The sequence below is a fragment of the Hibiscus syriacus genome, unplaced genomic scaffold (genome assembly GCF_006381635.1).
Source record: "Hibiscus syriacus cultivar Baekdansim isolate YM2019G1 unplaced genomic scaffold, ASM638163v2 tig00111366_pilon, whole genome shotgun sequence".
In the NCBI taxonomy this organism is placed as follows: Eukaryota; Viridiplantae; Streptophyta; class Magnoliopsida; order Malvales; family Malvaceae; genus Hibiscus; species Hibiscus syriacus.
The window spans coordinates 140317-151992 of record NW_024063071.1 but is presented as its reverse complement, the minus strand read 5'-3'; the positions used below and the strand labels follow the sequence as shown (position 1 = coordinate 151992).

Sequence of the window (11676 nt, the reverse complement as noted above, 5' to 3'; positions counted from 1 at the left end):
TTTTTTCCAACACCATCAGACTCGTTTCTCGTGTTGGCTAAAATTGACTATAGAATTGAATATTTTTTGATGGTATATCCTGATTCATTAGGCAGAAGAGGACTAATTTGAACAAAATTTTAAATTAAAGTAATTATAAGTAAATGTATATTAAATAGATAAATTTGACCTGACTTCATCACTTACGCTTATTGATTCTTTGACCCGTAACTCAATTATCAAGTGACATAACTCAATTATCAAGTGACCTCAGTCGAGATATTTTCTTTAGAAGTTTTGAGTTCGAACAATTAACCTGTGCAAATATTGTCTTAAGAAGTTTAGAGTTCGAATAATTGCATTCGCAAGGTGTGTTATCAATTGATTAATTTTTTTGAACAAATATTACTTTGTAATTATTTCAGACTATTCAAAAAAATTATTTATGATCAAATTAATTTGTGGTTTATTTAATTAATTTAATCAGTTTAAGTTATTAAATCGGTTTAATTATTACTTTTGAAAATCCATGTAGTGAAAACCAAATAAAATAATAAAATAAACAATAAATAAACCCTAAGATACTATATATCTCAAATCAATATTCAACTCATACAAAACCAGTCTAATCCTCCATTAAAAATGGGTTAAAAAAAACAATGGCTTCAAAATTTCATTCTCTTAGCTGGACCTTGATCAATGATGGGATCAAGGACAGGAGGTTGAGGTTCCGCTGCTTGCTGGTTTTCCGGCTCTTTCTCTGCCTCTGTTGTAGGAGGAATAAAGCCGTCGGGAAACGGAGGTGGTGGAGGGGCTGGCCCTAATGCAATTTGAATACATAGATTTATTCTCAAAAAAAGAAGAAATCACAGATAGTTTTCAAAAACCAAAAAGGGGCTAGTAAATTTCTTCATAAAGAAAGGTTGTGATTTATGATTATCAAAGTCAGTTCCACATGACTATTTTTTGGACTACTGAAAGCATAAACTCCACAAACATCAAGTAGAAAAAGCAAGACAAGTAGGCAACAAACCAATGAAATCTCAAATGAAAAATGTTGTGGATCATATATGGATCTATACGATCATACAAATTAAGATCGATATAGAGGTGGAGGCAAAATTTTACAACACATTGGTTACCTTTCGCTGTAAGGAGGCGAGAATATGATCCACACGCTTAACTTCCTTGAAGTCGATTGCCTCTTTACCACCCTTTGGTTCCAAAGTTTCACTTTCATTTTCAGTATAACTGTATCAGAAATTCAATTCAAACAGTGTAAAAAGGCAACAATGAATGATGCGGGCACAATATGAGATACCAATGGATGCATTCCTACAGAGTTTGAAACACTAACAAGATTGATTAATCAGATAAAACTTACTCCTAGAATGATGTCGCCAAAAAGCTACAAATCAAAGAGTTAAAACTGCCCTATATTGCTTATTAAATGAGAACACAGAGATCCTTCACAAAAAAACCAATCAACTGTGTACAAGCAAGGATGAAATAACTATTCTGACCATGTAATTATAGGACTAGATCAGCATGCCTTGAACATTTACACGACTGTGAAAGAATTTAAGAACCGCATCATGAGTCACCGACAACCACAACAAAATTGTTCTAGTTTATGCAAGGATTACATGGTGGTCAGAAACTAGGGTAACTGAGAAACTTATTGGACCATGTCACAACAAGAAGAATATAATCTTCCTCTGTTTTTCACATTGCTCTCTCTCTCTCTAAAACCTAAATAAACATAAACTATTTCCAATTAAAGAAATCAGAAGTGATTCCTATCAATGAAAAAAGGGAAAAAGACAAATATTTACCATATCCAATCTTCTCCAATTTTGATGCAGCAGTTGTAAAAGCTTTAGATATTAATAGAGAGCACGTCCCTGTCACATGGATAAATATCAAAATCCAAAAGATGAAGTGCAAACAGACTCGATGCGAAGGGACAATACAGGAAGAATGCTAATTTTATGAAGACAAACAACAGAAATCTATTCCTTTAAACTCTGTTTACTTCTTAAAACTCTTTTTTTCCTCTTGGTTTTTATTACTGGATTTCTTTCTTAACTAGATATTCACTTCCAGGTGTGTAGTACAAATGACCAAGACATCTGAAGACTGAATGGAAAACCAGTTTTGGTAATATTTAAACAAAAAGAATGATGTTACCAGACTGAAATCAAATGAGTGTCCAGGTGATAGTATCATTTTGTTATACAGACATAAACATGAAAGGAAAACAATGTGACGGAACTTACAACTCGAGCTGCAAAGACATTGCAAAGCTGTGGTGCTTGATATAGAACCATCCAAAATATAATATGCCAGCATCGGTGTGACTTTCTCTGCATTGTCCCTCTTTTGCTTACGAATAACAAAGAGATGTGGTTCCATAACTTCACTAAGCATATATTCTATCCCAGTCATTTTCCTATATTAAAGGGGGGAAAAAGAAATTACTGATAACTAAATCTTTAAACTAGGATTATAAGCGATGATTGATAGGATAATCAGCAAGTTTTCCAATCAAATGCTTTTTGGTAGCTATCAAAGCATTTTTCAAGTAAATAAAAAGCCAATCACAAATACAACACTAGGCTTCCTATTCCGCTGGCAGAATGCATGGAAAATGGCTCATCTCTGGGTAATATTGAAAACCAAATATTAACAAATTTAAAGCTTTGATTTACCCGAACAACTAATTCGTTAACGTATCAATTGGTTTTCAGAATATTGACATATTCAATTCCAAAAATAAAAATGAATAATTTATCTTGCAACATGCCAAAGAGAGTTGATTGACAGGGAACAAAGACTAGACTTAAATTTACTTACGAAAGTTGAGAGATATCGAGGGGGTGAATGGATCGCATCCTGAGATGCTCGTTGTTGCAGGTCCAATCATAGAACGGAGATAGGGCAAAGTAATCGAAAACCAGGTTTCGATCCAGAGGGTACGTGTTTAACCACAATTGATCTCTGAAACATATGCCCGTCATGTCGGTTCCAGGAGGCTGCATAGGAGGTGGCGGTGGTGCTTCAAAGTCCCCCCCTGCCGCCGCCTGTGATGGCGGAACTAGTGGCGTCGCCATTTTGGAACTATGTTTCCTGGTAGGTTCTAGTTGACGTTTAGTCCGGTTATCATGCCTTTTAACTATATAAGGTCTCGAACGACGTCGTTAATAAAACGGTCGACGTAATTAATCGCAAGATTAGTTTGTGTTTTATCATGATTTTTATTATTTTTATATTTATATTTTTACATAATTTCTTTAATAAATATTCTTATTTTCTAATAAAAATAGTTAGTATTTTATTTTATATATTTAGATTGAAGTTTATTTAGTATTGCATTTAGAGCTTTCAAATTATATATATATATATATATATAGAAATTATAAAAATTACAATTGTTTATCATAATGTTTAAAGTTTTATTGGAAAAATTATTCTCCAAAATATTATGTTTAACTGGGAACCAGCAGATCCTACTGCAAAATATTATGTTTACATGCACTTTGCAGAGCTCGAAAAGCTGAAGAAAAACGAGATCAGAGAATTCAACGTATCTCAAAATGGTGAACTTTTGTATGGTCCTATTGTTCCTGATTACTTATATACGAAAACCTTGTATACCACAGTTCCGGTCAGCGGAAACTACATCGAGTATTGGCTGGAAAGGACTAATAGAACAACGCATCCGCCGATCCTCAATGCTCTTGAAATTTTTATGGTTAAAGATTTCCCAGAGTCACAAACAGACCCAGAAGATGGTACGGTTGTCCAAACTTGCTTTAGTTTTTTTTCCTCCAGTTTTTTTAAAGAATACTTGATCTGTGCTATATATTACACAAATTCTAATCATCTATGTACAATTAACTAAAAATTACAGTTGATGCAATAACGGATATCAAGTCAATATATGGAGTGAAGAGAAACTAGAAAGGAGATCCTTGTGCACCTAAAACTTACTCATGGGATGGCCTTAATTGCAGTTATGACGGCTCCGGTCCTCACCGAATTATATCTTTGTAAGCATGTGTCTTGGAATAATCATGCTGGTTTAAGCTAGTAAATGCTTTCACTTTTCTAGTAAAATGTACGTATCTTTGGCGTTTTCCATATGATCCATACCTATTCATTGCATACTGCATATGCAATCAGAAACTTGTCTTCGAGCAAATTGACTGGAAAGATCTCTGCTTCGATATCTAAGCTTGCAATGCTGCAACATTTGTAAGTAAATATCTATGTCTAGACAGATAGGAATGAAAAAATGAAGCAGCAATCATCATCTATGACCATGGAAATTGAACAGATTGAAAATTTTTGTTTCAGGGATTTGTCAAACAATAGCTTTACAGAGATGTACCTGATTTTCTATCACATATGCCGCTCTTGAGCATCTTGTAAGTCGTCCTGTTTTCGAATTAGATGTAAATTGAAAATCTATAAGTAATAATGGATGTTGCATCAATCCTACTGCAGAAACTTGGAAGGAAACAAGCTTTCAGGTTCACTTCCAGTTGCACTCATGGAGAGATCAAACAATGGATCACTATTACTAAGGTCTGCTTCTTGTCAAATTCAATTACTCATATCAGAATCTTAGTTCAAGATAGTGAACAGTCTACCATGTACCATTTTTCGCGTTTAAATCCCAAGTGACGATATAGTTGTTCCGTTTTTTTATCTCAAATATCACTGATTTAATCATTTATCGATGCAAGTGTCGGAGAAAATCCAGACCTATGTCTGACAGCTTCATGCCAAAGGAAGGAGAAGCATAAGAACAAGCTTGTTGTTCCACTTGCAGCATCGGCTATTGTGATTTTTGTGATCTTAGCCGCATTAGCTGCATTTTGGAGCCTTCGAAGAAGAAAACAAGAAGGTATGTATATCACAAAAATATTGATCATATCTATTCAATAAAATGAGAAAAAGAATACCCCAGGTGCATCTCTGCTTATTAAACTTGTGTTTTGGTGCTATTGTTAGTTGTTACAAAAGTGAGTGCTGAGGATCAGAACAAGGGTGGAACAACATTGGAGTCAATAAATCGAAAATTTACATATTCCAAGGTCCTAAAAATTACCGACAACTTTGTGACTGTTCTTGGGAGAGGTGGATTTGGAACAGTGTTCCTTGGCTGCTTGGATAATACTCAAGTAGCGGTGAAGATGCTATCTAAATCATCAGTCCAAGGCTCGAAGGAGTTTCACGCAGAGGTCTGCACATTTATTATTCAACCCCTGGAATAATGTTAAGCTCATTGGCACATTTTTTGGTTATATTCAATGTGTGGCTTCATTTTACGGGTCAAACTCCTAATGAGAGTGCATCATGCCAACCTAACTAACCTTGTTGGGTATTGCAATGAAGGCAGCCATATGGGACTTATCTATGAGTACATGGCTAATGGAAACTTAAAGCAGCATCTTTCAGGTCTTTGTAAGAGAACATCACACGCCCAATTTGTTCAAATGCATCTTGAAATTCACAAACTTGAATGAACTTAAGTTGCTATGGTGATGCAGATCGAGATGCACATACCATGAGTGGGAAGAAAGGCTTCGGATAGCAGTCGATGCAGCTCAAGGTTAGAGAATTCAAAGCCTTTCACCTATCCAATTATTTCCTATATGCGATGAACATAACTCAGATGATGTGTTGTGGAATTTGAAAAATCTAGGATTGGAGTATGGATCTAATCCACCCATTGTTCACAGAGATGTGAAATCGGCAAACATCTTGTTGAATGAAAAATTCCAAGCCAAATTAGCTGATTTTGGCTTGTCAAGGGCTTTTCCAGCTGAAGGTGGCACTCATGTCTCAACAATTGTTGCTGGCACCCTGGCTACCTTGACCTGAGTAAGCTTTTTCATGTTTCACATTTGTTCCGCCTCCGTCAAAAGTCCTCCACATTGTTTTCACGCCTCAAAGTTCTAGGAGAACCCCATAGTCAAGATCTCGGAAGAAATCCGGAGAAAGAATCTCAAACATCAACACTCCTTGAAAACCGGGACTTGTTGGCATGACCTCTAACAGTCGCACATGACCTACCAGAGCCAAATCTACTATCACCTATAATCTTACCATATTTACCGAGCCTCATAATAATACTATCTCTGACACTTGCATTAATGGTTACTACAAAGCCTCTCAATCAAGATCGGAGAAAGGATATCTTCACTCATCTCCTGTCTACTTTCTTATGCAGATAAAATACTTTGACACTACGACGGTCCTTCTACTGACTACGACTTTCTATCCAAACCAAACTGAAAACATGATCATACAATTATTTTTAATTAAATCAAACAAACATCATTAATTACTAACTTCTATATGCTTGGAATGCAGATACCTAACAACCAACAGGTTAAACGAGAAAAGTGACGTGTTTAGCTTTGGGGTTGTTCTATTGGAGATATTTACAAGCAGGCCAGTGATCACCATATGGAACGATGAAGCCACTCACATTAGTCAATGGGTTAGTTCCTTGTTGGCAAAAGGGGACATCAAGGGCATCGTTGATCCAAGGTTGGGTGGAAATTTCGAGATCAATTCTGCATGGAAAGTTGTGGAATTAGCATTGGGGTGTGCGTGTCGCAACTCAACCGATAGGCCAACCATGAGCGAAGTGGTGATGGAATTGAAGGAGTGTTTGAAAAGAGAGGTGGCTCGCAACAGGTGAGTCCCCGGCCCAAGAACTAGCGGCCTAAGGCGCGGAATAAGCATAAATCTGGATACCGAACCCTCTCCCAGAGCAAGGTGAAAGTGTATTATTGTGATTCATTTAATGGGACACATAAATAATCTGTGTTTCTTTTTTCTTTCTCGATGTTATTAGGGTTTGACCCTTGATCATAATTGCTGGCAAATAAGTGTTTCTTTTTACCATTCAAATCATACATTATATATATCATGCTATGTCTTATATATACTGTGAATATCTTTTTGTCAACGAGAAGTATGGAAATTGATGGAAATTAGTCTCAACTTACAGAGATATGATTCTTGGAGGATCATAACCATTATAACTACAATCTAGACCCTCCCACAAGTAATCCTTGGGAACACATGGATCTCCTTGCCAATTTCTCTTCAATCCATTCATTGATTTTATATTCAAGATAACATCAACTGTCATGTTACAAAAAATATGCAGATTGAATTCGTGTTAGTTTAAACATTAGTCAATATGTTAATCATAGGAACATACCATCTTTCTGAACCATTTCTGATTTTGAGAAATTTTTAACCAAATAGATCTCGATAGTGTTAAGGATGGGTGGATGGGTCGAATCTTCAGTTCTGTATATTGAAAACTTCTGTTCATTTCCAGTCGATGGATATTGGGAGAAAATAATGTGTGCTGACAAGTAGGAAGGACGGTAGGGTCCAAACCAATGCTTTCCATTGTAAGATATGTTGAACACTCTAGACTCATTGGCTTTTAGCTCTTCAAGTTCGGCAATGTGGATATAGACATAGAGTTTGGAATCTGGATCAGTTCTGATGGAGAAGTCCATGGACATATTAGCATTGACTAGTGTACCAGCAGACATCATGGCATGCAACGGTGGACAGTAATTGTTATTTTCGGAGTCGATGACTAAAGAAGTATTTATTTGTTTCCAATCAAGTTTACTGTAAGGCCACCATACACGATCATACAAGTCTTCTTTATACCTGTGAGAAATTGCTCATTAAAAGTATGATCTTAAGCAAATATATGTATGCATATGAAACGAAATAGCTTATACCTAAATGTTCCAGGTGTTGCTGAGGCAACATCGAACCTTCCGAAGTGTTCCAACGATCCGGCTTGAGTTTGATATGTTGTATTTGGCAAAAACCTTAGTTCTAATGATGATATGAAAGGAACCCCATTGCTGCAAATGATTTGAAGGAAGGACATGGATAATGTCCATTGTTAAATCACTTGACACATTTGTAAGAATCACGGTTCCCCAGAACTTTGATCCCAGGTGAAGATCAAATCTGGGAATTTCATTTTTCCCATCATAGTTTCCGTACACAAAAAGAGATCTGATTAAGTATTTATCTCCCATTTTCAGGCTTATATTATAACAGTTCCGGATCCCTTCAGGAAAGCTTCTCAAATGCCAAGCCTCTGCTGCACAGTTGCTTGGAATTCAAGTAAGATCCTCTTGCTCACGCCGGTTTCGATGTAAGCTGCATCTGATATGTGGTTTACGCCGGTTATGATTTGAGTATAGGATGAGTTTTCCGGTGACCCGCAATCCAAGCTAATGAAACCTGAAAAAGGAAAAAAAGAACCATAGGGTAGGACTCGGTTATATAGCGGAGAAACGTCCTGAAACACTATCGTTACATGCTATTAGCTAAGATTTAGGAACCTGAACCTGATTGATCCTGAGCATGAATCAACATTGCAAAGCAAAAACTGCTAATCAGTACAAGAAGGAAATGCTTTAACATCTCCATTAGCACAATGGTGAGTTCTTTGCAAGGTGAGCAATGGAACAGTAAGCATATGTGTGTAAGTTATAATAAGCAAAGTAGGGTATTGGTGAAATAAATTATGAAAGCGAACTTGGTCAACTATTCTTCCATATGATTAGTTAAGCACTATATTTGTTGTATCCATGGACGGACATAAGATATTATGTTAGGAGGTGGAAAATTAGGAAGTAATATTAGAAATTTAAGAGTGTGAAATTACAAAATTTTAGGGCATACAAAATCATATCATCAATAGAAAATATCTAAACTACATGAGAATTTAAATTTTTCAGATAATGTGATCGTACCCGAGCCCCTCGGTTTATCCATGGTTGGATCACTGTCATCCCATTCCCATACTGTTTTTACCAAAATATTCAATGTTTTGTCAAAATATGTAGTTTTTACCATAATTTATATACCTTGCTAAAATTTATGACAAGTTAGCATTTTTTTTATAAATAGAATAAAATATCTAATGATATGTCCATAACAGTTCAACACTGACTCAATCCTAAACCGAATCGGCGGTATTATACGGACAATAAAATCAAATACTTATTTGATTATTTGAATTTCTAGGTAGGAATGTTTGACAATGATTATTTGAACTTGACCACTATAGGTTTAGAGTTCAAGCCAAATCCCCCATATAAATCCATGCAACCGAAACCGAGTCCTGTTCATTTCTATTGTAATAGGTGGTGTATAAATATTGTCTATGATCTTTAAAATTCTATTTTGCAAATGAAGAAACAGTCATCATGAGAGAACATACATAGATCTGAAGAAAATATTGAGTTAACAATTTCAACATATTGATTTCCGATTTTATTAAAGAAAATATATAATCAAAAGATCTTGACATTGTGATCAGAGTTTGTTTACAATCTCAGTTTCTTCATGAAAATGAATAAAAAATGAAGTGAGTGGAGTCTAGCGACGTCATAGAAGTTTTGGCACCAGAAGCAGCTGTTGGGTTTGGTAGAGGGTCCTGAACCTGACCCTTCTGGCTAAGATGAGTGGACACATCGGTGGTGCCGTGGTCAGAGTGGTGGCGGTCGTCAGAGTTAGGTGGAGGATGGTAGTATAAGCGTCCAGTTTGTGGGCAATGGGAATGGAACCTTGCAGCTATTCTTATCCATGCATCCAATAACAACGTATATTTTCCCATTCAAAGGAGAGAAATTCTGGTGTTGGATTGCTCCGAAGCTTGTGTTTGATGAGAAAAGATTAAGGGGAGATTCTTGCTTTTATACTCCCTTTCATGTCATTATGACTTTTTCTATTTTGTGTTTCATTTCCTATTTGTGATCCTTCTTTGACCTTTGCATAGTTGTTTTACTTTAATTGCAGTTTGTTGAAATAACAAAGTATAATGACCTATTTCATTGTTTAATTTGGTACATTTCCATAAGTAGCATTGAAACCATCATCATCCTACAAGCCGACGTTGTTGTGGTTGTTGTTGTTATCTCTGCTAGTGTTCCAATCAATTGGTCATTCAAAATCTGGGAACTGCAATTCTTCGATCAGCTTTGAAGAATTGCAGGAAGTAGAATGTGGATGATGGCCCGGAATTAGTACTAGGGACCAAATTCTAATGGGGTTCGGTCAACGGAACTTTGTCGGTGCAATAACCATCGATATCTTTCACCATTGTCGTCGTCTCCGTTGTTTGGTCGAGTAAAGGGTATGTGATTGTCATGCTCTTTACTTCCTCCTTTGATTCAGTTATTGTGGAATTTAAGGATGTTTCAGGCAGCTCCTTGAAATGAAATCCATCTTGGAAAATGATTTCCTGCACTTTCATTTTTCAGTACACAACCTTTTCCTCTCTCCAATTTTTAGAAATTTAGACCATTTCTTTATTTTTTCCCCCTAAGGTATATGCAGCAGGACAGTTAGTTGGCCTCTTGAATTTTATCCACTATCAGCAATGATGTTCTGCCTCAACTCGTCGGTGCTGAAACATCGACCACTGTGTGGAGTGTTATATTCAGGTTGTAGTCGAAATTAAGCAGGATGATACTTATGCATCTGCATTGTACACTTGGCTCGCCGGTCGCTCTTTTATGTTACTCGACCATTAAGTATTGAGAAAATAACTTCAGTTACCGAAAATGCCTTATAATATACGATTTTAACCAACTTTTTTTGGATTTGCCAAAATGACCAACAAAATCGCAACGCGAACTCTAATTTTTCAACTCAGTTTCTAAATTCGCAACGCGATTTTGCAATAGTCCAAGTTCGCGTTGCGATTTTCCAAATTTACGTTAGTCCAAATTCGTTGCGATTTTCCAAATTCGTTACGATAGTCGAAGACACGTATTACCACGACCACGACTGGTGGTATTGTATTTGTTTCTTAAGAATTTTCTCTAAAAAGATAATATCTGCTCGGACGTGTCGAAGACACGTATTACCACGACCACGACCACGAGACGGGACGGCGGCGGTGCGCGAGAGTCCCCCTTGTTCTCTTCCACTCAACAAGGAAGTGGGAAATCCAAGCCTCAATACTATGTGGGATTGAGCATTACCAACACTTGGAAATCTTTTACACTATCGCAACACATTCTTTATTGTTTCAAACTCCACGTGAATTTGAAATAGTTAAAATGTAAACTTATTTTGGATTTTTCATTATCGCAACACTTTTTCACTATCGCAACAACACGTTTTTCAAACTCTCGCAACACATTTTAACTATCGCAACACATTTTTCAAAATCGCGTTGCGAATTTGGAAACTGAGTTAAAAAATTAGAGTTCGCGTTGCGATTTTGTTGGTCATTTTGGCAAATCCAAAAAAAGTTGGTTAAAATCGTATATTATAAGGCATTTTCGGTCACTGAGGTTATTTTCTCTTAAGTATTTACCTTTGTTTAATTTTTTTGGGTAAATTTATACAAAAAGCCCTGAAACTTTCCTCTCAAACCTAGATTTCGGACTCCCTTTGATTCACCTGTCAGAGCATTTTCTTCAAAATTTGAACGGTAGGGAAGCCGAGAAGGAGGAGAAAAGAAATATATCTTGATTCCAAGTTGATCATATGATGGAGATGACATAACTGACCAAGATAAGATCGAAGCTTTAATTTGAGTTTTATCAATTTTGAGAAAAATCAAACTAAGAGAAGAAAGAGGAGTGAAAGTGGAATGTTTTAGCACCAGTTACA

The 11676-nt window shown here is 36.2% G+C and overlaps 2 protein-coding genes across 2 annotated transcripts; one reads left to right on the top strand and one right to left on the bottom strand.

Annotated features, from left to right (window-relative positions):
* Positions 1 to 1055: 1055 nt before the first annotated feature.
* LOC120159432 (mediator of RNA polymerase II transcription subunit 6-like) lies at positions 1056 to 3148 on the bottom strand. Its single transcript, XM_039170026.1, has 2 exons — positions 2836 to 3148; positions 1056 to 1230 (listed from the first exon to the last, which is right to left on the bottom strand). The coding sequence occupies exons 1-2, from the start codon at positions 3090 to 3092 to the stop codon at positions 1104 to 1106; spliced, it is 384 nt and encodes a 127-aa protein (XP_039025957.1). The 5' UTR covers positions 3093 to 3148; the 3' UTR covers positions 1056 to 1103.
* A 315-nt stretch (positions 3149 to 3463) lies between these two features.
* LOC120159497 (probable LRR receptor-like serine/threonine-protein kinase At1g05700) lies at positions 3464 to 6697 on the top strand. Its single transcript, XM_039170088.1, is given in 12 exon segments — positions 3464 to 3773; positions 3893 to 4031; positions 4165 to 4236; positions 4339 to 4361; positions 4364 to 4409; positions 4489 to 4569; positions 4731 to 4891; positions 5011 to 5227; positions 5318 to 5477; positions 5560 to 5599; positions 5693 to 5854; positions 6345 to 6697. Coding segments are annotated over 12 exon segments (1764 nt in total).
* Positions 6698 to 11676: the final 4979 nt, after the last annotated feature.